The 24,750-nt window shown below is 49.4% G+C and overlaps 5 protein-coding genes across 7 annotated transcripts in view; all 5 read right to left on the bottom strand.

The window, feature by feature from the left end:
• The window catches only part of LOC108070926 (centrosomal protein of 162 kDa), a 28,883-nt gene extending 27,627 nt beyond the window's left edge, over positions 1 to 1,256 (bottom strand). Inside the window, exons 1-2 of the mRNA XM_017161581.3 lie at positions 1,241 to 1,256; positions 123 to 1,067 (exon numbers count right to left, since the gene is read on the bottom strand). Of these exons, the coding sequence (XP_017017070.1) occupies positions 123 to 896 (774 nt within the window). The 5' untranslated portion in view covers positions 897 to 1,067; positions 1,241 to 1,256. The remainder of the gene's footprint in view (positions 1 to 122; positions 1,068 to 1,240) is intronic.
• Positions 1,257 to 2,384: 1,128 nt separating this feature from the next.
• lva (lava lamp) lies at positions 2,385 to 12,248 on the bottom strand. 2 transcript variants are annotated; one of them, XM_070288332.1, is made up of 9 exons: positions 12,175 to 12,248; positions 11,494 to 11,807; positions 11,358 to 11,432; positions 11,188 to 11,283; positions 7,206 to 11,123; positions 3,161 to 7,145; positions 2,977 to 3,103; positions 2,742 to 2,914; positions 2,385 to 2,673 (listed from the first exon to the last, which is right to left on the bottom strand). In XM_070288332.1, exons 2-9 carry the CDS (start codon positions 11,569 to 11,571, stop codon positions 2,582 to 2,584), a joined length of 8,544 nt encoding a protein of 2,847 aa, XP_070144433.1. In that variant the 5' UTR covers positions 11,572 to 11,807; positions 12,175 to 12,248; the 3' UTR covers positions 2,385 to 2,581. The 2 variants fall into 2 exon arrangements, with proteins under 2 accessions (XP_070144433.1, XP_070144432.1); XM_070288331.1 differs by lacking the exon at positions 12,175 to 12,248 and having other exon boundaries at positions 11,494 to 12,138.
• Positions 12,249 to 12,893: 645 nt separating this feature from the next.
• On the bottom strand, positions 12,894 to 16,434 carry LOC108071184 (L-asparaginase). Its single transcript, XM_017161870.3, has 4 exons — positions 15,709 to 16,434; positions 14,810 to 15,045; positions 13,998 to 14,747; positions 12,894 to 13,936 (listed from the first exon to the last, which is right to left on the bottom strand). The coding sequence occupies exons 1-4, from the start codon at positions 15,950 to 15,952 to the stop codon at positions 13,226 to 13,228; spliced, it is 1,941 nt and encodes a 646-aa protein (XP_017017359.1). The 5' UTR covers positions 15,953 to 16,434; the 3' UTR covers positions 12,894 to 13,225.
• A 720-nt stretch (positions 16,435 to 17,154) lies between these two features.
• LOC108070789 (venom carboxylesterase-6) lies at positions 17,155 to 20,137 on the bottom strand. Of its 2 annotated transcripts, XM_070288477.1 has the most exons (5): positions 19,925 to 20,137; positions 18,901 to 19,853; positions 18,220 to 18,567; positions 17,526 to 17,827; positions 17,155 to 17,457 (listed from the first exon to the last, which is right to left on the bottom strand). In XM_070288477.1, the coding sequence occupies exons 2-5, from the start codon at positions 19,810 to 19,812 to the stop codon at positions 17,232 to 17,234; spliced, it is 1,788 nt and encodes a 595-aa protein (XP_070144578.1). In that variant the 5' UTR covers positions 19,813 to 19,853; positions 19,925 to 20,137; the 3' UTR covers positions 17,155 to 17,231. The 2 variants fall into 2 exon arrangements, with proteins under 2 accessions (XP_070144578.1, XP_017016881.1); XM_017161392.3 differs by having other exon boundaries at positions 18,901 to 20,137.
• A 1,220-nt stretch (positions 20,138 to 21,357) lies between these two features.
• Positions 21,358 to 23,897, bottom strand: LOC108070896 (skp1-related protein-like). Its single transcript, XM_017161556.3, has 2 exons — positions 23,439 to 23,897; positions 21,358 to 21,539 (listed from the first exon to the last, which is right to left on the bottom strand). Exon 1 carries the CDS (start codon positions 23,826 to 23,828, stop codon positions 23,445 to 23,447), a length of 384 nt encoding a protein of 127 aa, XP_017017045.3. The 5' UTR covers positions 23,829 to 23,897; the 3' UTR covers positions 21,358 to 21,539; positions 23,439 to 23,444.
• Between the last annotated feature and the right edge of the window lie 853 nt (positions 23,898 to 24,750).

Raw genomic sequence — 24,750 nt, 5'->3', positions numbered from 1 at the left:
GAAAATGGAGTTTACTTTTGGGGTGGGTTAAGAAATAACACAGAATAGTAAATCCTCCAAGAAAGCTCCTCCAAGGAAGCTTCTTCAGAGTTCTCTGAAATTCCCCATTTCCCCCCACTCACCGTATCCTCATCGTCGTCCGTGTTGTCCTGCAACTGCAGCTTTAGTCGCGCCAAGGTGGCCGTATTGTTATCCATATCCATGTCCTTGGGCGTAGACTCTTCCGAAATGACCGACTCCGAGGGCAGGTTATCCACAAAGGCAGCAAAGCCGGCAAAGCCAGCCACAGCCCCGGCTCCACTGTTCTCCATGCTGCTGCCGCTCATCTGTGGCGTCATCTCCGCCACCGATGTGGGCGAGGCCGAGGACTTGGAGCCGGACCTGGGCCTGGCCTTGCCGCCACTTGACGACCCATTGACCAGGGGTGTCTTGGGCGGCGGCGGCAATGGAGCAGGCAAATGCTCGATGCGATGGGTGTAGCGTGCGTTGAGCCGAATGCTGCTGTGCGGCGAGGCTGACAGGGGCGAGGACGAGGAGGCGTCACCGCCAGCCTCAGAACCTTCGTCGCCATTGGTTCTGGAGGCTAAAGGCTCGCTGGGCTCAGAGTTGCCGACGTCCAGGTCCGTGGCAATACCGCCAAGACGGAACTGTTGCTGGATAAGGCGCTCCGCCTCCTGGAGCAGCTCGTCCACGGACCGCATGTCAGTGCTGTCGGAGAGGCGGCTCACCTCCTGGAAGATCCTGTCGGGATCCGGCTCCGCCAGCCCCCCGCTGTCCTGCTCCTTGGCCAGGAACTCGATGATGGAGTTGGAGCTACTCGTGTAGTCCAGGGACTCTGCCACCTGCGCCCTCGCCTCTGCCACGCCCTGCTTCCGCGGACTGAGCACCCGCGACATGGTGCCTGGATCCCCGACGTTATCCGTTTGGGGGATCGGGATGTATGGTAGATGCAAAAGAAGATGTGCCTCCTGGCGTCTCGCACTTTTCGCTTTATTTTTGTTTGTTCCCTGCGCGCGTATGTGTTTGTAAGCGTGCGTCTGGCGTATGTGTGTTTGTGTGTGTTTGTGCTATTATAAAAAAAAACCAAAAAAAAAAAAAGAAAACGAACCGAAAACTGTGTTTACTACTCCGCTTTTCCGGGCGGCACGGGATCGGAACGCCCAGCGAAGGGATGTGGGTACGGACACGAGGCTCTGCGGACGCGGCGCGACGTCAGTTTGGCCGTGGCAACAACATTTACCACTTTTTTGGGGGCTCGCAAACAATTCTTGTTTGTACAATAAGCGGCAGTGTGACCGTGCCTCGGGGCAGCCGAAATACCGCCTGGCGTGCGTGAGTGGCCTAGCAAACTATCGGCTAAGAACGAACAAATATATGTTTTGTTTTTTGAAAAAATAAGTTTATACAAATTTGGGTTTCCATTTTAGTAGAATTTATCTGTTTTGGCTTGCATAGAGGTGAAAAATCAATGCAATGATGCTTTTAAAATTTTTTGAAACATCGATAGCATTTAGCGAATATCGACTTTATTTAAAATTAAACCTACATATTTATATCAGTTTATTAATTTTAATTTATAATATAATAATATAATAATAATAAATAATTGTAATTGGAGTCAGAAGCTATTAATGCAGTGAAGGGTTTATTTCCGACCCTATACATCATATATATTCTTGATCAGCATCAACAGGGGAATCGATTTAGCCATGTTTGCAAGATAAAATAAATTCATAATTTTTTGAACATTTTTTTCAGGGGTTACATCGTAAAAATTCTCAAGAAAAAAGTTTAAAAAATTTTGATTTTCTAAAAATGAAAATTTAGTCTGCAGATTTGATTATTTAATTGTAACATTTTTTTAATCAATTATTTATTAATTTATTATTTTTAAAATGATTTAATAATTTATTATTTTTTTATTTATTATTTTTAAAATTATTTATTAATTTATTATTTTCAAAATTATTTATTAATTTATTATTTTTTAAATTATATATTATTTTACTAATTTTAAGATGATTTCAATATAAGTTTAAAAAATTGTATTCATATATAATTTTTAAAATGAAATAATTTATTATTATTTGAATTATTTATTTATTAATTTTTCAATTATTTATTTTTTTTATTATATATTTTTTAATAATTCATATATTTATTTATATTTTGTGTATTATTTATTTGTTTATTACCTATTTATTTATTGATTCATTGATTTATAAATGTATATATTTTAAATATTGCTTCATTTTAGTAGAATTTTATAATGAATCTGTCTATCTAGACCAAGTTTACACCTTTCCCCACTTCACACACACACTTTCTGGTATACTTTCTTGGGTTTTTATTCTTAATATCCGTAGTATTCACTTCATGCTTCATTTCGTTTTTGCTTTTTTGTTTGTTTCTTTTTTTTTTTTTGCCTTTTTTTTATACAATTTTTACATATCTACAACATAAAATGGGGAATTCTGGTGGAAAACGGGGGAAGAGCTTCCTTTTCTCCTTCTCATTCTCTTTAGCTAGCCAAGGTACGCAGGGGAAGGCTGATTGAAGATTTAAGTAGTGATTGCTATGGTTAGTCCTGCTCCTGATCCTCTAGAGCTTCGCTAATTGGATTGCTGCTACTGCCCAATATCCAGTCCATGAGCATCGTCGAAGGCGAGCGGGCTGCAGATTATTGGATGTGTTTTTTGGATTTGTTTCTCGATGTCCTCTTTAGGGTCGCATCCACTCACTAGGATCCACGCCGATGGCTGGCGGCGGCGGCGGTTGCGAAGGCACTTGCTGTGGTACCGCCGCCTGCTTGGCCATGTCCTTTTGCAGCTGTAGCATTTGCTGGAGGCGCTGCTCGCGCTCATCCACAATGGCCTTGTCCTTGGAATGCTTCACCGTCTGAAGCTCGGCCAGCCTGGAAGAAGGTAATCAGGATTTTGTAAAAGGGGAACTAATTATATCTTAGGGAAGACTCACTTCTGCTTCAGGTCACTGCTGCCAGCGGTGGCTGCTCCTGCTGCCACTACCAGAGGCTGCTGCTGCTGGGATTCGCCGCCGCTGCTGCTCGCCGCACTGCTCTGCTGGCTGGGAGTGCCAAAGGAGGCTGCGGGAGAAGAAAGAGATGGGCTTAATCCTTTAGAGAACCTTCGCTGCTACTCACCTTCATCGCTGACGCGACTCCTTTCCGCCTCCAGCTGGCGTAACGTGTCCGATAGCTTCAGCTGCAGGTGATCCCGCTCCTCGAGCAGCTGCACCAGCTCCACAATCATCTCCTCCACGCGCATATCCCGCTGGTGGAGCATCATCAGGGCATAGTCCAGGTCCGCCTTTAGAACATACTCGCCCTGCGGCTCGCCGCTGCTCAGCGACGGCGGTCCGCCTGCCTGGGCCGAGGAAGATGGGTTACCACCACCACCACCAGAACGATTCTGCAGCCGGAAGGGATCGTACTGGGCGGCCAGGCGGGCATACTCCGCCGACCGTATGGCCAGCTGCTCCTTGAGCGTCACAATCTCCATTTCCTGGGTTTCCAGAGCTTTCTGCATCTTTGCCATGATGTCGTCGCCAGGGGATGTCACACTCTGGGACTGGAACTGCGTCTGCGACTGCTGGCTGATCTCCTCCAGCTGCGCCTTGAAGGCAGCCTCCCGCTGGACGAGATGCTCCTGCCAGACGCTGGCCACCTCGCTGCACTTTTGCTCCACGACCTGCTCCCACTGCTGATTGATGGTGGCCAGGTCAGGGAGCTGCTGCTGCTGGGCGGCGCCGTGCTGCATCAGCTCCAAAGAGCGACGCAGCTCGGTGATCTCGATGTCCTTGGTGTCCAGCTGCAGCAGCGTCTGCTTCATCTTATCCTCCAGCTCTAGACTGCTGAGGACATGATTGTTGAGCACGCGCAGCTCCTCCTCCATGTCGGACTTCTCCTGCTGCAGCTGCTGGCACTGGGCAAGGAGCTGCTGTTCGGTGGAGGAGACGGAGGTGGTGCTCGGTGACTGCTCCTCCTCCTCGCGGTCCTCCTCCAGTCGCTTGATCTGCATGCGCAGCATCTGGAGCTCCTGGTTCTTGGTTAGAATCTCAAAGACCAGCTTCTCCGTTTGATCCTCGCGCATCAGCTCCTCGATGCGCTGCTTCAGGTGCACGATTTCCGACTCCTTTTCCTGCAACTGGGCCTGGTGCTCATCGTGCTCCTGATGGTCATGGCTCTGACCCAGACGCATTGCCTCCAGTTCGGCCTGGTCGCGAGAGCGCTGAGCTTCCAGTTGGGCGAGCTGGAGCTGCAGTTGCTGGAGCTCTGCTTGGAGCTGCTGCTGACAGCTGTCCTGCTGGAGTTTCAGGGCTCGGAGGTGCTCCACTTCGCCCTGAAGGTTCCTCAGGGGTTCCAGCTCCTGCTGAACGAGTCGAAGGTGCTCTACCTCCGTTTGGAGGCTCCTCAGGTGTTCCACTTCTGGCTGAAGGCTCCTCAGGTGCTCCACTTCAGGCTGAAGGCTCCTCAGGTGCTCCACCTCCGCTCGGAGGCTCCTCAACGGCTCCTGGTCCTGCTCACTCTGCGGCTGCTGCTGCTCCTTCTGCTTCTGGCCAGCTCTCAGGTACTCAAGTTCCGCCTGAGCCTCAGCCTGGCAGCTCATTAGCCGGCTCAGCTCATCCTGCAGCTCACGCTTGACCGCCTCCTGTGCCTGCTGCTGCTCCAGTTGCTCCTGCTCGCGCTCCCGCAGCTGCTCCCGCACCTGCTCCCACTGAGCCTGCACCTGGGCGGCCGTTTCCTCTGCCAGCAGGACCAGACGACGCTCTTCCTTTAGCCGCTCCTGCAGATCCTGACACTCGGCATTCAGCTCCTGGTTCTCAGCCTGCAGGTTCCTCAGCTCCTCGGAGGGAGGAGAGCTGGAAGATGGAGTTGGAGCTGGAGCAGCCTCTGCTGTGGTGCTCGCCTCCTCCCCCCACTGATCCAGCTGGCTGACCTTCGCCTGAAGCTCTCGTATGCGCGCCTGATACATCTGCACATCCATGTCCTGGCGCTCCTTAAGCTCCGCCATCCGCTCATTGCCCGCTGTGAGGACATCGATGCGCTTCGCCAGCTTCTCCTTCTCCAGCAGATGCTGCTGCAGCTGCTCCTCGGCCTTGGCCTGGCGGGACTCGTGGAGCTGCAGCTGATGCTTCAGTTCCTCGATAATGGCCGTGTCCAGGTCGTTGTCCAGGGCCAAAGGAGCGGGAGCGGGAGCGGAAGTGGTAGGCGTCGTTGCTTTGGTCTTGTACTCCTTGAGGCGCTTCATCAGCTTGGCGGTTTTCGTTTGCAGCTCCGCCTTTTGCTGCTCAGCGGTGGTCAGCTGCTGCTCCAATTGAGCTATCCTGGCCTGCAGGGGCTGCTGCTGCTGCTGCAGCTGCTCCACCGGAGCCACCTCGGCCTCGCCCCAGGGATCCTCGTCCAAGCTAAAATCAAGGGTCGGTTGTTCCTGCTTTGGCTGGCACAAATACGCCTTTTTGGGCTCGATGAGTGGCTCCTCGACGGGCTCTAACTGGGGCAGGCCCAGATCTCTGCTTGTTGTTGTCTCTCCAAAGAACATGTCCAGCGTTGGGGCAGCGGTAGGAGCAGGCGGCGCCGCAGGTTGTATCAGCCTCTCCATGGCGGCCAGGCGCTCCCGCTCATCCCTCTCCCTGAGCTCCTGTTCCAGCTCGTTGAGGCGCCGCTCCAGCTGCAGGCGTCGCTCCTCCTGCTCGGCCAGGGTCTGGTTGCGCGCCAAGAGCTTGGTCTCCAGATCCTGGGCATGCTTCTCCAGGTCGGAAACGTTTCGCTGCAGATCCTCAATGGTGGCCGAAGCATCCAGAGCGGGCGCCGCAGCCTGCGTGGGAGCCACCCTCAGGGGCTGGGCCACGAGCTCGTCAAAGGGCGAGGGAGCGGCCAGGGCGGCATCGTTGCCAAAGAAGAGGGAGGCGGGAGCCGGCATAGTCAGGTGGTGATGGAGGGCAGGAGGAGGCTCCAGCGGCAGCGGCACTGGCAGCTGTCTAGCCAGCTGGGCCTGCAGCTCGCTCAGCTGCTCCGTCAGCCGCTTGTTCTCCGTCTCGATGTAGACCTGGTCGTCGGTCTGGTTCTGGCCCAAAGTGTCCAGCTCGGCGATCTGCTGCTGCAGAGCCTGCAGCTCCTGGCTGTGATTGGCGCAGAGGGCGTCGATCTGGGAGCGCAGGTTGTCCGCCTCCGTCTTGTCCTGGATGACCTGCATGCGCAGCTCCTGGAGCTCGAGGACATCCTGCTCGGAGCTGGCCTGGTGCAGCCTCAGCAGGTTCACCTCGCGCTCCAGCTCTTGGAGATCCTCGCCCTGGCGCTGCAGCTCCTCGGTGCGCTGGCCCAGCTGCTCCTGAGTCCGCTCCAGCTGCTGGTGCAGCTCGCGCGTCTCGTTGGTGGCTCGCTCGGCATGCGCACTGAGCTCACACTCCAACTCGTCCAGCTCCGTCGTCTTGGCCGCCAGCTTGGCATCGTATACCTGGCGCTGGCGCTGCAGCTCCGCCTCCTTGGTGGCCAGGTGCTGCTGCAGCTCGGCCAGCTCCTCCTGACTGTGGTGGCTCAGTTGCTCTCGCTCTGCCTGGGCGCTGGCCGTCAGCTGGGCATGCCGCGCCTGGAGTACCTCATGGTCCCTGCGCAGGCTGGCCAATTGTTCTCGCGAATCCTCGGCCTCGCGGCTAACCTCTGCCAACTGGTGGCGCTGCTCCTCCTCCCTCTGGCCGAGCTCTTGAAGGCGCCGCTGCAGCTGCTGGTCCATCTGGAGCTGCTGCTCCGCCTGCTCGCTCTGATCCTTGAGCTGCTGCTGCAGGCTCTGCGCCAGATCCTCGGCCTCGGCCTGGCAATTAGCCTGGCTGGCGGCCTGCTCCTCAAGGGAGGAGCTCCTCGCCTGCAGCGCGGCGTTCTGCGTCTCCAGCGACTCAATGTAGGAGGCGTCCTCCTGCAGCTTGGCCTGGATGCCCTCGTGGATGGTGTTCAGCCGGGCGATGGTGGCCTCAAAGTTGGCCTTGTCGCGGGTATACTGCTGGCCCAGCAGCGAGTGCTGCTCCTGGGCGGCCGTCAGTTGGACGCGCAGGTGATTGAGCTCCTCCTCAGTGGCCGAGGCCGTGGCCGAAGGTATCGTCGCCTCCAGGGTCTGTTGGCGAAGGACAGCAATCTGTAGAGCAGGGATTAAATAAATTAATAAACAAAAAAAGGGAACCTATTCACTTCTCACCTCGGCTTCCTTCTCCTCGCGCAGCTGCTCCAAGTCGGGCTGGTTCTGGCGCAGCTGCTGGAGCTCCCGCTGCAGCGACTGAATGGTGGCATTGCGATGCTTGATCAGCTCCTTGGATTTGTCAAACTTGGTGGACTTGGACTCCAGCTGGCGGCGCAGATCCTCCAGGAGGGGCTGCTGCTCGGCCAGCTGGTGCTGCAGCTGGGTTAGCTCCGCGGAGAGCCTGGCCACCTCTTGGCCCTGCTGGAAGACCTCCTGCTCGGCCTCTTGACGCTCGCGTCGCAGCTCCTTGTTTTCGAGACTGGCTGCCTGGAGCTCGGCCTGGCGCTGGTCAAGGAGCTGCTCCTGCTCCTGGAGCTGCTGCTTGAGGTGACGCAGTGCATCTCGATTCTCAAGATTCACATGGATCTTGGCCTTGAGCTCCTCGCTGAGCTTGCTGACCTGCTGCTGCAGTTGCTCCACATCCACTGAGGGTTCCTTTATCTGCTCCTGCTGCTGCTGCTCCTTTAGCTTCTCCTCCAGCTCCTTTACCTTCTCCTCCAGCTCGCCATTCTCCTGGGCGCGCTTCTTGAGATTGAGGGCATACTTCTTGAGCTTCTCTCGCAGCTCGCGGCTCTTGTGCTGCTCCTCCTGGCGCGTCTGCTCCAGGCCCTGGCACAGCTCTTGGATCTGCTGGTTCAACGCATCGATGGTCTCCTGGCGGGCGCCCAGTTCGCTCACCTGCTGGGCGGCCAGACTCTTGCTGATCCTCAGGGCCTCTCTAAGTTGCTCGGGACTAGGATCCTGCTCGTGGACCCTCCTCAGCTCCTGCAGCTCCTCCTGGGCCGCCTGCAGCTCCAGCATCTTCAGATTAAGATTGTGCTCGCTCTCGCCGAGGTTCTCGATGAGCTGCTGCTTCTGTTCGGCCACCAGAGCCTGCAAGATGCTCAGCTCCCCCTCCAGGGACTCGTTGCGCGACTCCAGCTCCCGACGCAGGCGGGTGAACTGCTCCAACTGCTTCTCGTGGCCCATTTCCTTGGCATTCAGCTGCTGATCGAACTGCTCCGCCTGCAGCTGGTGCTGCGAGACCTCGTCCCTTAGACGGGCTTGGCTTTCTCGCAGCTCCCGAATCTCCTCCAGCTGCTCCGCCTGGGCGTTGCGGGAGTCCTCCAAGAGGGACTGGATGTGCAGGAATTCCTCCTCCTGAGGCGCAGAGCTGGCTTCTAGGGCCTGAACCTGGTGCTGCCTGACCTCGTCCCTTAGACGGGCTTGGCTTTCTCGCAGCTCCCGGATCTCCTCCTGCTGCTCCGCCTGGGCGTTGCGAGAGTCCTCCAAGAGGGACTGGAGGTGCAGGAATTCCTCCTCCTGAGGGGCAGAGCTGGTTTCTATGGCCAGCAGGGACTCCCTCTCGGGATAGCTTTCCCGTTCCCGCAACTCCTCCAGCTCCCTGGTCAGGCGCGTGATCTCAGCCTTGAGCTCCGCATTCTGGGCAGTCAGCTGCTCGTACTCGGCCAGGGCCTTGCCATTGGGCGCCGTTACTGCCACCACGGTCTCCACGACCGTAACCGTCTCCACCGCCGTGCTGGCCTCCTTGACCTTGTGCAGGAGCTCGCTGAGCTGCGTGTGGCAGTTCTTGGCCTCCTTGGCCAGCTTCTTGGCCACGTTGATCTTGGCCTGGCGGTCGTTGGCCCGACGATAGGCCTCCAGCTCCGAGTTGAGCTTGCTTAGTGACTTTTCACACTTGTCCAGGAGAACGGGCGCGTCACCGGCATCTAGGGTGGCCACCACCTCCGAGGAGCGTTGCATGGAGCTCAGCTCCTGTGAGAGATTCGAGGAGGTGGAGGTGGAGGAAAGCAGATCCCTTTCGCGCTCGCGGTCTCGCTCGCGCTGGAGGAGCTGCAGGGCGGCGGAGCTCTCGTCCAGGCGCAGCTGCAGCTGGGCATTCTCCGCCGAGAGGTGCTCCAGCTTGTCGAGGACCTCGCCGCGCTCCTGGGTGAAGAGCTCCAGGCGCTCCCTCAGCTGGGCGAGGGTCTCTTGGTCGTCCTGATCGGTTTGGGTGAGCTCGCTCACCTGACTGGGCTGCTGCTGGTGCTCCTGCTCCGGCTCCTCCAGCTGCTGGCGCTCCACAATCTCTATGGACTCGGCGGAACTGGACGAGCTGAGCTTCTCCAGCTTGTCCAGCAGCTCCATGTTCTCGCTGATGTAGTGCGAGAGCTTCTTGTCCAGCGCCTGCTTCTCGTCCTGCAGGGTCTCCAGCTGCTGGCGCTGCTCCTGGGCCTCGCTCTCCAGCTGCTGGACGCGTTGCGCCAGCTGCTGCTCCTCTAGCTGGGCCTCGCTCAGCTCGGACTCGACGCGGGCAGACTCGTGGCCCTGCTGCAGAGCCTCCAGGGCCTGCTGGAGCTCCAGTTTTTGCTCCTCCAACAGGCGGATGGCCTCCAGGTGGGAGGGATTCGTTGGTTCCTGCTGATGCTGCTCCTGCTCTTCCTGCTGTGATCTTTCCATGCTGGCCAGCTGCCACTGGCCCTTTTCATCCTCCAACACCGTTATCCTCTGCTGCAGTTCCTCGTTCTCCGAGGAGAGCTTCGCCAGGAGCTGCTGCTGCCCCTCCTCGGACTGCAGCCGCTGCAGCTGCTTCTCCGTCTGCTTGCACTTGAGCTTCAGCTTGATGTTGGCCTTGTTGGCCTCGTCCAGCTTCTGCTTCAGCTGCTGCAGCTCCTCCTCCGGCAGCCGCTCCGCGGGATCGTCGAGGAAGAGCGGCTTGCTCTTGCGACTGCTCTGGGCCAGCTTCTCCTCGAGGAGGCGCAGGTTGACATTCAGCACATTGAGCTCCGTCGTCTTCTCCGCCAGCTCCTCGCTCTGTTCGGCCATTTGGGAGACTTGGGTGGCTATGGTGGCCTCCAGTTCATCGAGACGCTGGGATACACTGGCATCGCTGATGCTTAGCTTCTGTTGGGCGGCCGCCGCCCGTCGCAGCTCCTCGTTGACGGCCAGCAGTTCGGCCTGCTTGTGGCTAAGCTCTTGCAGCTGTTTGGCCAGTTCCTGGCTCACCTGGGCATCAGTCGAGGTGACCTCCTCCGGCTGGGTTTCTTTCTCCTTCTCCCTCTCTCTCTCTCGCTCTCGCTCCCTTTCCCGAGCTGCGCTCAGCTCCTCCTGGAGCTCGCTGCGTGTCGTCTCCAGCAGGTCGTTGATGTTCTCCAGCTCTGTGAGGCGTTCTCTCATCGCCAGGACCTCGGCCTGCAGGCGAGAGTTCTCCTGCTCCTGCAGGCTGTTGCTTTCCCCCTGCTCCCCCTGGCTAAGTCGCAGTTGCTCCAGTTCCGCGTTCCGCTGGGTGAGCGTGCGCTGCAGCTCGGCACCGGACAGTTCCAGCTGCTCGATGAGGTGGGCGCGACGTTCTAGCTCCGCGCGCTGCTCCTGCAGCTCCTGCTCTTGCCGGCTCTGCTTAAGCTCAGTTAGCTTCATGCGGCTCTTGAGCATCTTTACATGGTTCTCGTCCAGTCCTACCGGCTCCTGGCCTCGTCCCTGGGCCTCCAAATCCAAGGCGGAACGATGACGGGAAACGGGTGTGGCCGCCACCTGCCTCAGGTCCGTCATGGAGGAGCCAGCGCCTAGTTCGGGACCAGAGCCAGTGCCGCCGCTCACGCTAGTTCTCAGCGTCCTCACGGAGAGCAGCGACTTGGCCATGTCCCGCTTGCGCTGCTCTATCAGGGCTCTGGTCTGCTCCGTGCGTTGGGTCAGCATGAGGAGCTTCTCGTTGCCGCTGGAGCTCTGGAAACCAGAGACATCCGGTGAGGGCACCGCAGGCTTGTCCTTGTTGGGCGTGGCCAAGGGTGTGGAGGCATCGGTGGGGCGACTGGGCAGCAGCGAGGTCTCCATGAAGTCATGGCGTCGTCTGTCGTCCTGGGATTGCCGCGCGCGCTCCTTTAAGGCAGTTAGGCGTTCCTGGAGGGGGAGAGATCAAGGATTAGGTTGACTTTTGAGTCTCTGTAGAGGATTCGGGGCTTACCTGTTGCTTAAACATGTTCTCCTTGAGGCTGTCCAGGCGTCCCTTGCTCCTTGTCGTCGTCGTGGTCGTCGTCGTCGTTGTGCCAGCAGAGACATTCTAGGCAGGAAATGGATGGGGGAAAAGGATGAAGTCTAGCTGGAGCCGCTAAATCTTGGACTGGACCCACTCACCTGTAACGTGGACAGGTCACTGGAGCTGCCCGTTAAGTGTATATCTGCCTCGCCTTCGTATTCGTGATGCTGCGGCTGCCGAAAGTAAAGAAAAGCATGGAATTACAAGCTCTGTCACAGCTCCAAAGAGGCTTACCTGAACGATGGAAAAGTCGTATAGAGTCTCCAAGGCAGCCGCCGTGTCCGTGGCCGAAGATGCAGCCTCTTCCGCCATCGCTCGTTCGTTCAATTTATAACTAAATTTGCGTATAAACTTTTCTAACTAGGGTCTAAGCCGTGCAAAACAACCAAAAAAACACAAAAAAAAAACACAAAAAAATCTACAAAGACTAAAAAAAACCTAAAACTAGGAGGGAGGACTGGCTATCTGGTCGCAGAACGATGGCGTTGATATATCCAATCTAGTCGTGTGGCTTTCGGGGGCTGCGCAGCGCTAGCTATCGACATTGACTGCAACGAGAGGAGCACAGTGGCCTTTGTTTACCATTTGGGTTTTGGGCTTGAAGCTTAATCTCCGCCTGAAATCTCCGCAGATCTTCGCAAGTCTCTCGGCTATTCGTTGTTTTCGCTTTTCATTTTGCCAATTCGTGGCACTGACGTGTGCACGTCGTCCCCTGTCCGCTCTGCCTGCGCGCTGGTGTGCGTGCGGCAGCCTCTGTTTTGTATACGTGTACGTGTGTGTGTCCGTGCGTGTGATGTTTTTTCCTGGTATCCACAGCCCGTGTGTTACGGCCTAATCGCTGGCAACTCGATCGTACAGGCTTCCCATCGGCTATAGATCGCTGTTCCGGCTGCGATTTCATATATATATATTTACCAATTCTAATTAATGCCTTTGGGCCCAGGCGTAAAAACAAATCGAAACCAGGGCTGGCGCAACCACTACTGGGCAGTGTTGCCAGATCAATTTGGTTTTCCCCCTAAGAAATATACTAAACACAGCTGATACACAAACCACAGCTGATATTTAAACCACAATTACATAAATTAAATAATTAAATAACAAGAAAATAAATTTAAAAAAAATATATAAATTAAAAAATAAACGCATTCTTTGAATCAAAAATGTTCTATATTAGTTTAGGATAATTGTTTGGATAAATCAAAATTTAAAAACCTATAACTAATCAAAAAAAGCATTAAATTTATTTCGGAAAGCTTTTCTAAGCTAGTTTTTTCTATATTAACAAATCTGCATACTAAATTTTAATTTTTAGAAAAATAAAAATTTTGATTTTTTTTTATTTGAATTTAACAAAATAAAAATCGAAAAAAAATTAAAAAAAAATAATTTTCTTCCGGACATGGCTAGATCGATTCGGTTTTTTGTGCTGATCAAGAATATATATGGTTTATAGGGTCGGAAATGAGTCCTTCACTGATTAAAATCATAAAACCCCCTGAAGAATATCTAAAATATTCACTTTCTTTTAATAAATATTTATAGATATTTTTAAATGGTAATTATTTGTATTTTTGGGATTTATTTACACAACCCGCACATTATTTTCTTCAAGTGCAAAATAATGAGGAACATATATTTAAGGTATTTATTCGTTGTTTCCTTTATTTTTAAGTTTAGGCAAAGGTCACCTGTTTCAAAATACAAGTTTATGTATTATTTCATATGAGAAATACAAATGCTTCATCTGTAACTTGAATATCAACACAAAAATCAACATGGGCCTGAGTTAATTAAACAATTAAACACATTTAAGCTACTTTTAAAGATTAATACACAATACAGTACGGAGGAGTATACATATAACAAGTTGAGGAACCTTCAGACTAGATGCTCAAAACATAAGTAACAACCTTTAAAAAAAGAATCTTTACAAAACAGGAGACTTTCCAATTCAAAGTAAACATTATTCCCTGCTTTTGAGCAGCTCCATGACCGCCGGATGACCACCACCTCGCTCCGCATAATCCCAGGCACTCAGCCCCAGCATGTCCTTCTCTTGGGGATTCTCGAAATACGGCAGGACATACTCCACCACCTCCGGATGGCCATGCAGGGCCGCCACATGCAACACCGTCCGTCCCGAGGGATCCGCCTGGGCAAGATCGGCGCCAGCATATTGATACGACTTCAGGCGGACCAGCGAACCCCGAGCCGCTGCCGCGCACAGCTGCTCGCCGACGGCACGCGAAGAGCCGGTCAAATGGGCGCCACAGTTGATCAGCAGCTGGATGATCTCGTGGCTATCGGTGGACACCGCCTCCAGGAGCGGTGTCCGATCGTAGCGATCGCGGGCATGCACCGAGACGCCGTTGTGCAGCAGATACTTGACAATCTCCACGCTGCCCAACTGGCAGGCCAGATGCAAAGCCGTCCGCTGGTCATGATTCGTCCCGGACAGATCGGCACCATAGGCCTTCAGGTTGTTGATCTTCTTTAGGTCGCCCTCTTCGACGGCGGCATTGACCATGGCCGGAAAGAGGGTGGCACCCAGCTGGTCCAGCTCCTGGGGCGAGGACAAATGCAGGGAACGGGCCACAGCGTCCACCAGATCATAGTCCTCCATCTTGGGAGCCGTCACGGCGGTCAGTTCGCCTCGTAGATTCGATTGCATCATCTAAGGTCACAAAAGGGAGGCCTTAATTTAGGGGGAAATTCAAAAGTTTGCTCTTATTCACCTGCTTCTTGACCTCCAGCGGCCACTCCTCCTTGCCAATGACATAGGCCAGCTTGGATAGCGCCGCCTCCGGGGTCATATCGTAGCCGGGAATCACGCCCACATCGCACAGGACCTTGCCCGTGTCGTAGATTTCCGCCACCGAGCCATTGGGGCATTGGGTACAATTGATGATGATGACTCCACGCTCGTCGGCTGCCCGCAGTTCATCAATCAGATCCTTGCGGTTCGATGGGATATTGCCGGAGCCAAAGGACTGCAGGACGACACCCTTGAGCGGCGGCGCCAGGAAGGCTCGGAAGGTGGCCAGCGAAATGCTGGGGAAGATGCGCAACAGACCCACATTCTCGTCCAGCTTCAGGTGAACGCAAAACCGCTCGATGCTGCACGGCCGGAAGATCATGCGGTAGTCCACATTCACATCGATGCCGATCGTGGCCAGCGGCGGCACATTCGGCGAATCGAAGGCGTCCAGGGCATTCGAGCTGACCTTCACCGTCCGATTGCCGCGCATCAGTTTGTGGCCAAAGAAGATGCACACCTCGGGTATCACATAGTTGCCGGCTATGATCAGCGCCGAGGTGAAGTTGTCCTTGCCATCGGTGCGCGTCTCAAAGATCGGTATCTGGGAGCCCGTGATGATCACCGTCTTGCCGAGATTCTCCAGCATGAAAGACAGGGCCGAGGCGGTATAGGACAGCGTATCGGTGCCATGGAGCACCACGAATCCATCGAAGAACTCGTACGATTGCTGCAGGAGTTTGGAATATTAAAAGTGGCAGGGTTTCTCTCTCTCTTTGGGGATTCCCTCACCTGTATATCGCTGGCTATGCGCGCCCAGTCATTCATCGTCATATTGCTGCTGTCCAGCAGCGGCGTGTATTCTGTGATCTGGTAGAGAATCCTACGGTCCAGGCCCTGGACAAAGGGCAGAACCAAAGGAGCCATCGAGGCCGAAGCTCCAAAGCGACGCAGCGCGTAGGCCTCGTCATGGATGTTTGGATAGCTGCGAATGCTGCGGACTAGGGCGTTGGGTATGGGTGCAAGCACTGCGAAAAATTTGGGATAAATCCATAATTATTTCATATTTTTTAATAATTTTTTGGCACTGCAAATATTACAAAAATATTTTAATTATTAAATTAAATTATTACATATAGACATATGTACATTTATTATTATGAAATATGCGCAGTCATTTCGTTTTCAATCAATTTTCACCCTGATAAATTTCGGTATCATTTTCTTTATCTAGGTTTATTTTGGGACCTCTCCTAGGTACAAAAAAAAGGGGGAATTTCCGTATTTCACATGTATGATAAATATATAAAAATCATTTTAAGATAGTAAAAACCTTTACGTAGCTTTATGCTTTTGATTATAAGGTTTTTTCAACAACAACAAGTGTACCCTTATTACCAAACAGCCTCCAAATTCTTGCATCATCTTTTCCACTTACGATTCTCAAGTTTAATGTTTGCCTGCTGGCATCACAGTCCTAATTAATACACTGACAAAAATCAAGTGACTTGATAAAGAAAAAGTCAATGTTTAAGTTAACTAAGTTATTTTAACGTTGAAAATTAATTTAAAAAAATGTAGTAATTAAAAGAATGACTATAAAACATTAATAATTGTCTTAAAATTAATTTCATTCATATTTTTCTCAGTAATCTAAATTATCGAAAGAAATCGCTATTGAAACCCCTTACCATTCCGATCGTTTCGCACCATGCCAATGGTGCCGCCCGTGTAGATGACCTTCACTCGCGCCTCCTTCACATCCTGGGCCATCAGCTTGCCATCGCTCTTGTTCCGCCGAATGGTGGGACTGGGCAGCGTGGGCGATGCCGGTGGCATGCTCTTGTCCAGCGAGGCGAGGCGCTCATGGGGCGGCAGCCGAACGCTAATGTCGATGGGCTTTGCTGCTCCTGCTGCTGATCCGTTTGTGGACATGACTGGCCTTTCACTGAGATTCCCTGCTGGCTTAGCTTATCACTCTCGATCCGAATCCCCGGGCGTAAACAGAAAATCCATTAACCCGTGCCCTGCCTGTTGGTTGTTTGTGTGTTTATTTGTGCAACTCGTTATCGTTGGGCAATTAGAAAAAGGTTTGCGGGGGAGCGCGTGGTTTTCTAACGAGGAGGAGGAAATGGATCCAATCACTGCGGCGCAATCACTTAAAGCAGCAGAGAGATAACCACGGCGCAAGACTTTGGCCCACGACGTACATGACTAATCTAACGAAATTCAAGTGCCAGGGGTAATTCCTCTCCTCCTGATACGAATATTTACAGTTATAAATCAACACGCATCAGCTGGGCCCTTGACTATCGATAGACCGTTACTGGTTTCTCTCTCGCAGTGGCCACACAAATTCACTTGATTTCGGACAACAATAAAGGCGTTTTAGCATCTGTTTTTCTTCCCTTTTTCTATATATAGACTAACGTTTCACTGCCTTTTTGTTTTTCTTATTGATTTGTTTAGAAAAAAACTTGCGGCAACGCTGTTTTAATGACAAGGCTGCCAGATCGGCAGAAAAATGACAATGAAATGCTATATTTAATTATTTTGTATTTATTATATATTTATATTTTGTATATCATATTGTTAAATAAATATTAATTTTTGTAAACAAAATTAAAACATAAATTATATGCATTACATCCATAGTTTGTCATTTTGCTTTTGTCAAAATATATATTTATATATTCTAGTTATAATTTTTTTTTTTATTTAATTTTTAACAATTTTAACGATGTGAGCCCTTAAAAAATTTGGAATAAAATTGTGAAATTGTATTTATCTGGCAAACAAAGCTAAATCGATTTAGCTTATAAAAAAGAATATTATTTATGGGGTGACTCCTTTATCTGTCTAAAACTATAATTATGCAAGGCTAAATAAATCAGCATATTCTATTTATATATTTACTTGCATCTTATTTATATTTTGTATTCATATTTTTTCAAGTGTATTCAATCTCACTTTAGTTTGGTATTTTTCCCGATGAATAAAAATAGCTAGAAACAGCTAGGCTTTGGTATTTTTCCCCCTGAAGTGGAATAGCTAGAAATAGCTAGAAAAGATCGCCGATAGCCAACGATCAGCGATCTGGCCACCCCAAAAGCCCCGTTAGTTTCGCGACAAAAAAGGAAAAGGACGCTAACGCGTACAGCGATGTATTAAACGAAAATTACACAAAAAAACACATTAAAATAGACTTATTGGGCTACAGCTCGTTGTGTGCACGACTGGTGGCAGGCAGATGCGCCTGCAGTTCGCTCCAAAAGTCAACGCGCTGCTGCATTAAGGAGCTTTCCAGGCGCAAAAGAGACGCCGCCTCCTCGGCGTCCTCGGCGTCCATTTTGGTGCCAAGGCGAGCATACTCCACCGGATAACTGTACGCCGGACGCCAGGTGGGCAGACTGAAGCTGGCATTTGTGGGATTTGGATTGCTGAAAATATGATTCATGTGAGTTTGTTTTGCAAGAAGAGGAGTTCGCTTAGCTGGGACTGTACTTACCCGGTGCGTGCAAAGCTAACCCAAAGTTGCAGCATCAGTTGGCGCAGCTGCAGATCCTGAGGCGTGGGCACTGCACTGACGAACAGCTCCCGGCCAATGGGGAACAGATATTGCAGCTCCTCGGCATGACAGGCGCCATAGAATTCGTTGCGCTCGCCCTTGAAGATCTCCGAGAAGCTGGCGGCGCCCTTGTGATCGAACAGGTACACATATGTGGGAGCCACAACGGCGTCCTGCGGCTGGTTCAGGCGAAGCCTCATGTACTCGTCGATTCCAGCCACAAACCAGCCATCCGATATGAGCTAAAGTAGGACCAGTTTTATTAAGATTTAAGATTGCTTACTAAGACTTAAGTCTCTCCACTAAGTATGCCTCATTTTCCCTGCAAGTTTTTCAGTTAATGTCTCATAAACTAGGTCTAATTTTTATAGCAACCTACGCTTGATTCATGCAAAAACTTCTTGCTATTTTAATTACTGATTAATTAGCCAGCTGCTGATGTAAAATTCTAGTCATAAAAGTCATTACTAGATTGCAGCGCAAGTACAGACAAACTGTACAAGTACAGCCACGTAATAGGTTTATAAATTCAAATTTTATAGAAAACTAAAGCCACAACTGCTCGCTCTTCTACTTTGTAAACCCTTTCTAATACCCATTGTTTTCTCTATTTTCCAGGTTATATAGAACTCACATCGGTCAGATTCTGGTGATTTGCCTTGCTGTAGTCGTGACCCTGCTTGAAGTAGAAGCTCTCGATGCGTTGGGTTATCCTCCTCTGCACTCCTTCGTCATGATGATCGTAATTGAGAACCACTGGCAAAACCTGTCCAAACTGCGACTTAAACTCGGCCATCAGCTGGGGAAGATTGAGCAAGGCGGCCGTCTTGAGGAGCCCCTCCTCGGCGGTGGCGCCTATCATGAGAGGCAGCTCCAGGCCATGCGGCTGCAGGGCTTGACGCGGTGGCACCGTCAAGAAGGCGCCCTCGTGGTCAGGCTCAATGACCGGCGGGAAGGGTATCATCGGATCAAAGTCCCAGACCTGCCGTTGAAAGAAGAGGTAAGAGCTTGGACTTAATTTATACACTTTCTATATCACTGCATTGTACTATACTTATTGTGGCCCAAATATGCTTAATCTTTAGGGATTTTGTTACATTTAACAATGATCTTTGACTTTTTAGGGGCATTTTTACATTCTCTTTTGAAGATTTTGTAAGAAACAATAGTTTAAATAACAACAAATCTTGAGAAATGCGATTTAAAAGTGGGTTTTTAGATGAAAAGTAATGTTTTTTAGGAGATAAAATAATATGAAATGATTTTTTCAAGGAAAACCCCATGAAATTTTAAGAAAAATACAAAAAAAACTTACAAACATGTCGTACAAGGACGCCACAATGTCATCGGCTGGCCTTTGCCGCAGGCACTTCAACTTCTCCTCCCACGAGGAGTCACCACCACCGCAGCCCACCAGCTTGGCCAGCTTCTCGGCCCGTCCCGCTGCCACACCTTTGTGGGCGGGCTGGGCCCACGGATTGAAGTAGGTGCCCGACTGGGCGATGCCGCGATGCAGGAGGCCGCGTGACTTGGGCGAGAGCATGTGATAGGTGACACTCGCACCGCCGGCACTCTCCCCAAAGACGGTGACACTGCCGGGATCGCCGCCAAAGGCTTCGATATTGGAACGCACCCAGCGGAGCACCTCCACCTGATCCTTGAGTCCATTGTTGCCGGGACAGTCCAAAGTCTCGGTGCTGAGGAAGCCCAGCGGTCCCAGGCGAAAGTTGGCCGACACGAGGACAATGTCGTGGTCCAGCAGAAAGTCCGGTCCGTAGAAGCTACTGATCCCGGAGCCACATTGCCAGCCGCCGCCATGGAACCAAACCATTACCGGCAGCGAGGCATTGATGCGCGACCTCGAGCCCGGCGTATAGACATTCAGATACAGACAGTCCTCGCTGCCCTCGATGAGGGTGTCGCGACGGAAGGGATCGCGCTGCAGACAGATTGGGGCATCCTTTACGGCCAGACGCTCGCCCTGCCAGGCGGAGGCCGCCACCGGGGGACGGAAGCGAAGCTCGCCCAGCGGTGGCTCCGCATAGGGCACGCCCATAAAGGCCCGCATGGGCTGCCCGTTGTGGGTGGTGAGATGCCGTCCGATCAGCCAGCCTCCGTGCGGGAGGCGCACGTGCAGGCTCTGCGAGTTGCGACCCTCGCAGGGTAGCAGCACCACCACCAGGCAGAGGCTGAAACAGAGCCACGTTGCGCGTCCAACACTTGTCATTGTGTAGTCCAAGTTGAGACTGATTTCTCGGCTGCACAGCGCTGGTAGTTTTAAGATTACAACACATCATCATCGTTCAACGGCGACTCTGACCTGCAGCGAACTTGTTTACCGAATTTTTTCGCTCTTGTCCCGTCTCTTAGCTCATTAATTCCGCATATATTTCCATTAACGCTCGATCGGGGTACTTGGCAAAGGGGATTCCGTTGGCTAGGTTTGGTTTTTTGCCTTGTTAAAAGTCTGGAACGTGTATATAATATTTTTAAAATAATTTTTCTAAATAGTGTTTAGTTTTAAAGATTTTCTTTGTTTTTTTTTCTGTTTAAATTACAACCTATAGAGTATTTTATGGCCTACTTGATACGCATCGATTTCTGCTTTAGCCACTTAGCATCGTAATCAGCATCCAACATCGCCATCAAGCATCGACATCAGCTTCACATGCTGAAGTTTCATTTTGGAACACTGCGCAAATTTGGCCAAAAAGATCAGGCCGAAAAAAACAGCACCGTGGTCTTAGGTGTGTCCCTATACCAATTATGTATTGTTGTGTGTTTAATTGATTATCATGGGTATTGTATGTGTAGAAAGACCCAGGCGGTCTGTTGATGATCTCATCTTGGCCATAGAATACTTTGTTAATTATGTTCTCTTTTTGTTCGCAGGGATTGCACAGCTCACAGCTAATGGCTTTATCTACATCTACTATTTATAACTCTGCTAATTTTCGTCGTTTTTATGAAAGATTAATAATTAATACAAATATAATAATGGATAATGGATAATGGATGGGGGTAAGTGATTATGTTTATTATTATTATTATTAAAATGTACAAATACTTAGGGTCTTTTTTGAAATTACTAAAATCAAGTTGAAAATCTAAGACTAAAAATCTCAAATTTGAATTTATCTTAAGCCCACTGTGCGCGGCGGCTTAATAGTTTAATTTGGCAAGAGGCAGGCGTCGACAGCTGGACTACTGGCTGTCAATGACAAGGCACATTAAGTCGCACCGCGAGAACTTTGCTTAGTTTGAGGCAGATAGATATAGATAGATGTTTATATAGATATATATCCAGCCGAACTGGATCGAAATATGAGGTAGCTAGCCATTGGCCTTGGCTGCCATGTCTCTAGGATGGCGGCGACTGGCTTGGATCGGGCCCAAGGTCTCGCCAGCACACAGAATGCGTACAAAGAGCGGTAGCATCGACGATTATAGTAATATGTTAATTTTTAGACAATTTTAAGTATGCATGAGAAATATTTAAGGCCCTGCGAATAAAAAAAGAAGCTCAAAAGCAAAACAAAACGAAAAACGAAACTTGAAAGTTGTAAAACGGAATAAAAATGCTGATGACCCCAGTGGAAAGCACAGCGGCTCTTGAAAAATGCGCCCAAAAAATGCCATCGTCGTCGTTGAGCTCTAATAAGCAGAGGGCTCTTTGAAGTCAGGCTGCTGATGAGGATATTAAAAAAAAAAAAAACTGAGAAATTTTCTATAGGAAGTTACCTTTTCCGCCTCCCCGACTAATGTCGTCCGTAGCCACACAGAGATTTATTTTAGCTGCAAACAATTTTAATCCACTTGAGTGCCAATTTATCAGCCAGCAAACAAACAAAGTCCAGCCAGCAAACTCCTCTCCTGTCCAAGCCAAATTGATATGTGTTACCAAGTAGCCATAGCCATACGGAGAGATGGAGGAGGTGTCCCCTCACTTGCTGCCTGCAGTTGGTAAAGGAAATATGCAGGATAATTCTAGGTTCTAGGTGGAGATAGTGTCATTTTAGAGCAGATTTATGCCAGAAAATAGCTTCTTCTATTAGTTTTTAACAAATTTTATTATTTTATGTTTTATTTTTACATTAAAAATATGCATTTAAGGCACAAAATGACCTTAATTTGGCTTAAATGCATATTTTTAATGTAAAATTTATGGATATTTAGGCGAAATATTCTCTGTTTTTAGTCATCTCTCTTAATTTTATTTTTAAAAATTTATTTAAATAAATTTTGTTGCGTTTTAAGGACAACAAAAAGGGTTACCCTTGGGGTTTTTCCAATTTTCTTAATTTCCTCTATTAGTTTTTATATATTTCACTATTTTATGCTTAATTTTGACATTAAAAATATGCATTTAAACTAAAATGTGGCTTAAATGCATATTTTTAATGTAAAATTTATGCATATTTAGGCAAAACATTCTCTGCTTTTAGTCATCTCTCTTAATGTTATTTTTAAACATTTATTTAAACATATTTTCGATTTAATTTTGTTGTGTTTTTTAAGGACAACAAAAGGGGTTTCCCCTCTTTTGGGGTTGACAAGAAACCCTTTTTTCTTGCTTGTATTTTTTTCTGTTTCCGTTTCTGTGGAAGGTGTAAAGGGGATTTGCTGTTGGGCAGCAGCAAAAAATGGGAAAATGATTTATTGAAGGTGAAATATTTATTGTTGTTTTTATTTTTTTCCTCGCTACCCCCTTTTTCTCTCATTCCTTTGGCCGCGTTTCGGCTTTGTTTTTACAGTAAACAATGGCTATGTGCGGCGGCATCTTTTGAATTCTTTCCACCTCCTTTTGTGAAAATAATTATTAACGAAAACAGAAAAACACGAAAAGGAGCAACCAAAACCCCGTAAAATATTTATTTATTCTGCATTTTGGGTCAATTCCTCTGGTTTCATTTAATTAAAAAAGGGAATAAAAATATATAGCCAGAGTTAGAGTCAGAGTCACATGCATGAAGCGCTTGTCCTTGTATTTACTTAGGATCAGGTGGGTGAGCCATTGAGCCAGCCATCCCTTAACCCCCAATCCCAGTTCCCAGTTCCCAATTCCAAACAATGCAAAGAAGCCGCCACCAGGCGAAGCCAAAATTTCAATTTCGCGGTTCCTGCATATTTTCCCAGCCTTTATTTTCTTCACTTTGCTTTTGCTTTTGACTTTCTTTTTTTTTTCAAACCAAACAAGGGACAACAGGCCACTTTCGGCAATGGAATTTAAACGAATTTTTAAACTGGCTCAGGCCAACGGAGAATCCCCGTGTCCCATCTAAACTTTGAAGCCTCCGAAAAAGGCAGCAAAAGTGGAGCACAGCCAGCTTAAGCGATAATTGGCCACTAGGAAATGTCGATGATGTTGGTGGAATCGACAAATGCAAATTGCCAATGTCCGGAACCGGGCTTAGGCCAAAGTCCGTCCAATAACCCAAAAGAAAAGGAAATATAAAAAAGCAGAGAGAGACAGAGAAGTTTGTGACATGGATCAGGCCACAAATTGATATGCAGCAGCTGTTGCGAGGTTTTACATCCATAATAGTAATAATAATCAAGACAGCCGAGTGTCAATCAGAACTTTGAATACGCTTTCTCCAGGGAGGAGTTGGAAAAACTTTTAGACCAAGGAAACCAAAAGTCCAAAAACAACGAATACAAAATACAATTAATTTAGTTTCCGAAATAGTTTACAATTAAGTTTAAATTTACATTGGCAATTTTAAATGAAAAAGAACTAATATAGAAAACATTAGAATACCCTGGAAGGCTGTAAAAACAACAAGAGCTGTAGGTGCACATATATATGGGATTATGGATTGTTGGAGATTGTTGGATTGTTGGAGTTTATACCAATTTCTAGATTTGCCGCGAACTCTCTGCACTGTCGTTGCTGTTGTCCATCGTTAGATTGGCCACCGCCTTGCAACCAAGTCCCCATAGATCCGGTATGTCCAGGTAATCGGCTGCAGCCACCAAAGCAATCAGCGTGCACGTGTCCATATTTAGAAAGTCGGCATCCCAGTCTGTGGTTTCCTTGACCTCGTAGTGATACATGGCCCATGTGAGGACCTTTTCCAAAATATATGAGCTTACATTGGGCAGGGGCAAGGGTTCCTCCTCCAACTCGTCGTTGTCGTCGTCTTCACAGAAAAGCGAGATTATTCCCGAGCATTTTATTATGGCTTGGGGCACTACAAAGATCTCATTTTGAGAAGACACGAGCTTTATTAATTTTGTCATTTTTATGATTTATTTATGTATTTTTTTGGGGTTTTTTTATTGACAAAAAACGCTTGGGAAAAATGAAAAAGTAGCGAGTTTTTTGGGAAGTAACGAGTTGTGTTTAAAAATATTGAATAAATTTGTATTCCAAGGCATGATAGATATAATTCTTAAACATATATTCTTTTACGTGAAAACTAAAGTTAACTCTGCCAAAATAGTTACCAAAGTCATGGGACTCTTGGTGCCACACTGCCGGCTAGTGGAATATCAAAGTAGGCATTGGGGATGAGTCTAGGGATGAGGCAGTGTCGATGCCTGTCAGAGGGATTAGCTCGCCTGATTGGACACGATGTGATTAACTTGTCGTCAGAGCGCGACTTTGCCTGCTGCTGAATCTGAATTCGGTATCCAGAAGCCAGAATCCAGAATCCGACTTAGGCTGACTGTGACGTCGACACGTCGACACGCAGAACCACCCACCAACCACCACCCATTGGCCTGTCCTTGCTAAACAAAAGTGCAAACATTGACAGTCGGCGGAGAGAGAGAGAGAGAGTGTGTGAGGGGGAATTGCTGGGCCAAAATTAACCCATTACGCACTCCATTAACGCAGCTTGCCTATGCATGTGGGTCCCCAGCTAATTAGTTGTGGCAGCTGATGCTGCTCCTTCTACCAGCTCCCAGCTAGCATCTAGCAGCTCCCCTCGATCTTGTACAGTATGTACGGGCTACATCTGTAGTTAATACAATTACCCAATGACAGCAGACGGACGCAAAGGCAGTGCCAAATTCAGTTATTCAACACGATTAAATACACATTGAAAATGCAGCAGACATTAACTGTGGAATTTTAAAAAGAAAGGGTTGATCGGAATGATCGGAATTTGCAGACAGGAGATTAAATGAAAACCATAATTCTGAAATCCCTAAATATAAC

Source organism: Drosophila kikkawai, chromosome X (assembly GCF_030179895.1).
Source record: "Drosophila kikkawai strain 14028-0561.14 chromosome X, DkikHiC1v2, whole genome shotgun sequence".
Classification (NCBI taxonomy): Eukaryota; Metazoa; Arthropoda; class Insecta; order Diptera; family Drosophilidae; genus Drosophila; species Drosophila kikkawai.
This window is presented reverse-complemented; position numbering and strand designations above follow the sequence as displayed.

Bases quoted from the DNA above. Each gene is read 5' to 3' on its own strand.
- LOC108070896 (XM_017161556.3), bottom strand. From the start codon at position 23,828: ATGACAAAATTAATAAAGCTCGTGTCTTCTCAAAATGAGATCTTTGTA.
- lva (XM_070288332.1), bottom strand. From the start codon at position 11,571: ATGGCGGAAGAGGCTGCATCTTCGGCCACGGACACGGCGGCTGCCTTG. The intron at 11,433-11,493 runs GTAAGCCTCTTT...TACTTTCGGCAG, and splicing joins ACGACTTTTCCATCGTTCAG to CCGCAGCATCACGAATACGA. The intron at 7,146-7,205 runs GTGAGAAGTGAA...CCTGCTCTACAG, and splicing joins GCGAGGAGAAGGAAGCCGAG to ATTGCTGTCCTTCGCCAACA.
- LOC108070789 (XM_017161392.3), bottom strand. From the start codon at position 19,812: ATGACAAGTGTTGGACGCGCAACGTGGCTCTGTTTCAGCCTCTGCCTG. The intron at 18,568-18,900 runs GTAAGTTTTTTT...TTTCAACGGCAG, and splicing joins CGTCCTTGTACGACATGTTT to GTCTGGGACTTTGATCCGAT. The intron at 17,828-18,219 runs GTGAGTTCTATA...GTCCTACTTTAG, and splicing joins ATCACCAGAATCTGACCGAT to CTCATATCGGATGGCTGGTT.
- LOC108071184 (XM_017161870.3), bottom strand. From the start codon at position 15,952: ATGTCCACAAACGGATCAGCAGCAGGAGCAGCAAAGCCCATCGACATT. The intron at 15,046-15,708 runs GTAAGGGGTTTC...AATTTTTCGCAG, and splicing joins GGTGCGAAACGATCGGAATG to TGCTTGCACCCATACCCAAC. The intron at 14,748-14,809 runs GTGAGGGAATCC...AAACTCCTGCAG, and splicing joins GCATAGCCAGCGATATACAG to CAATCGTACGAGTTCTTCGA.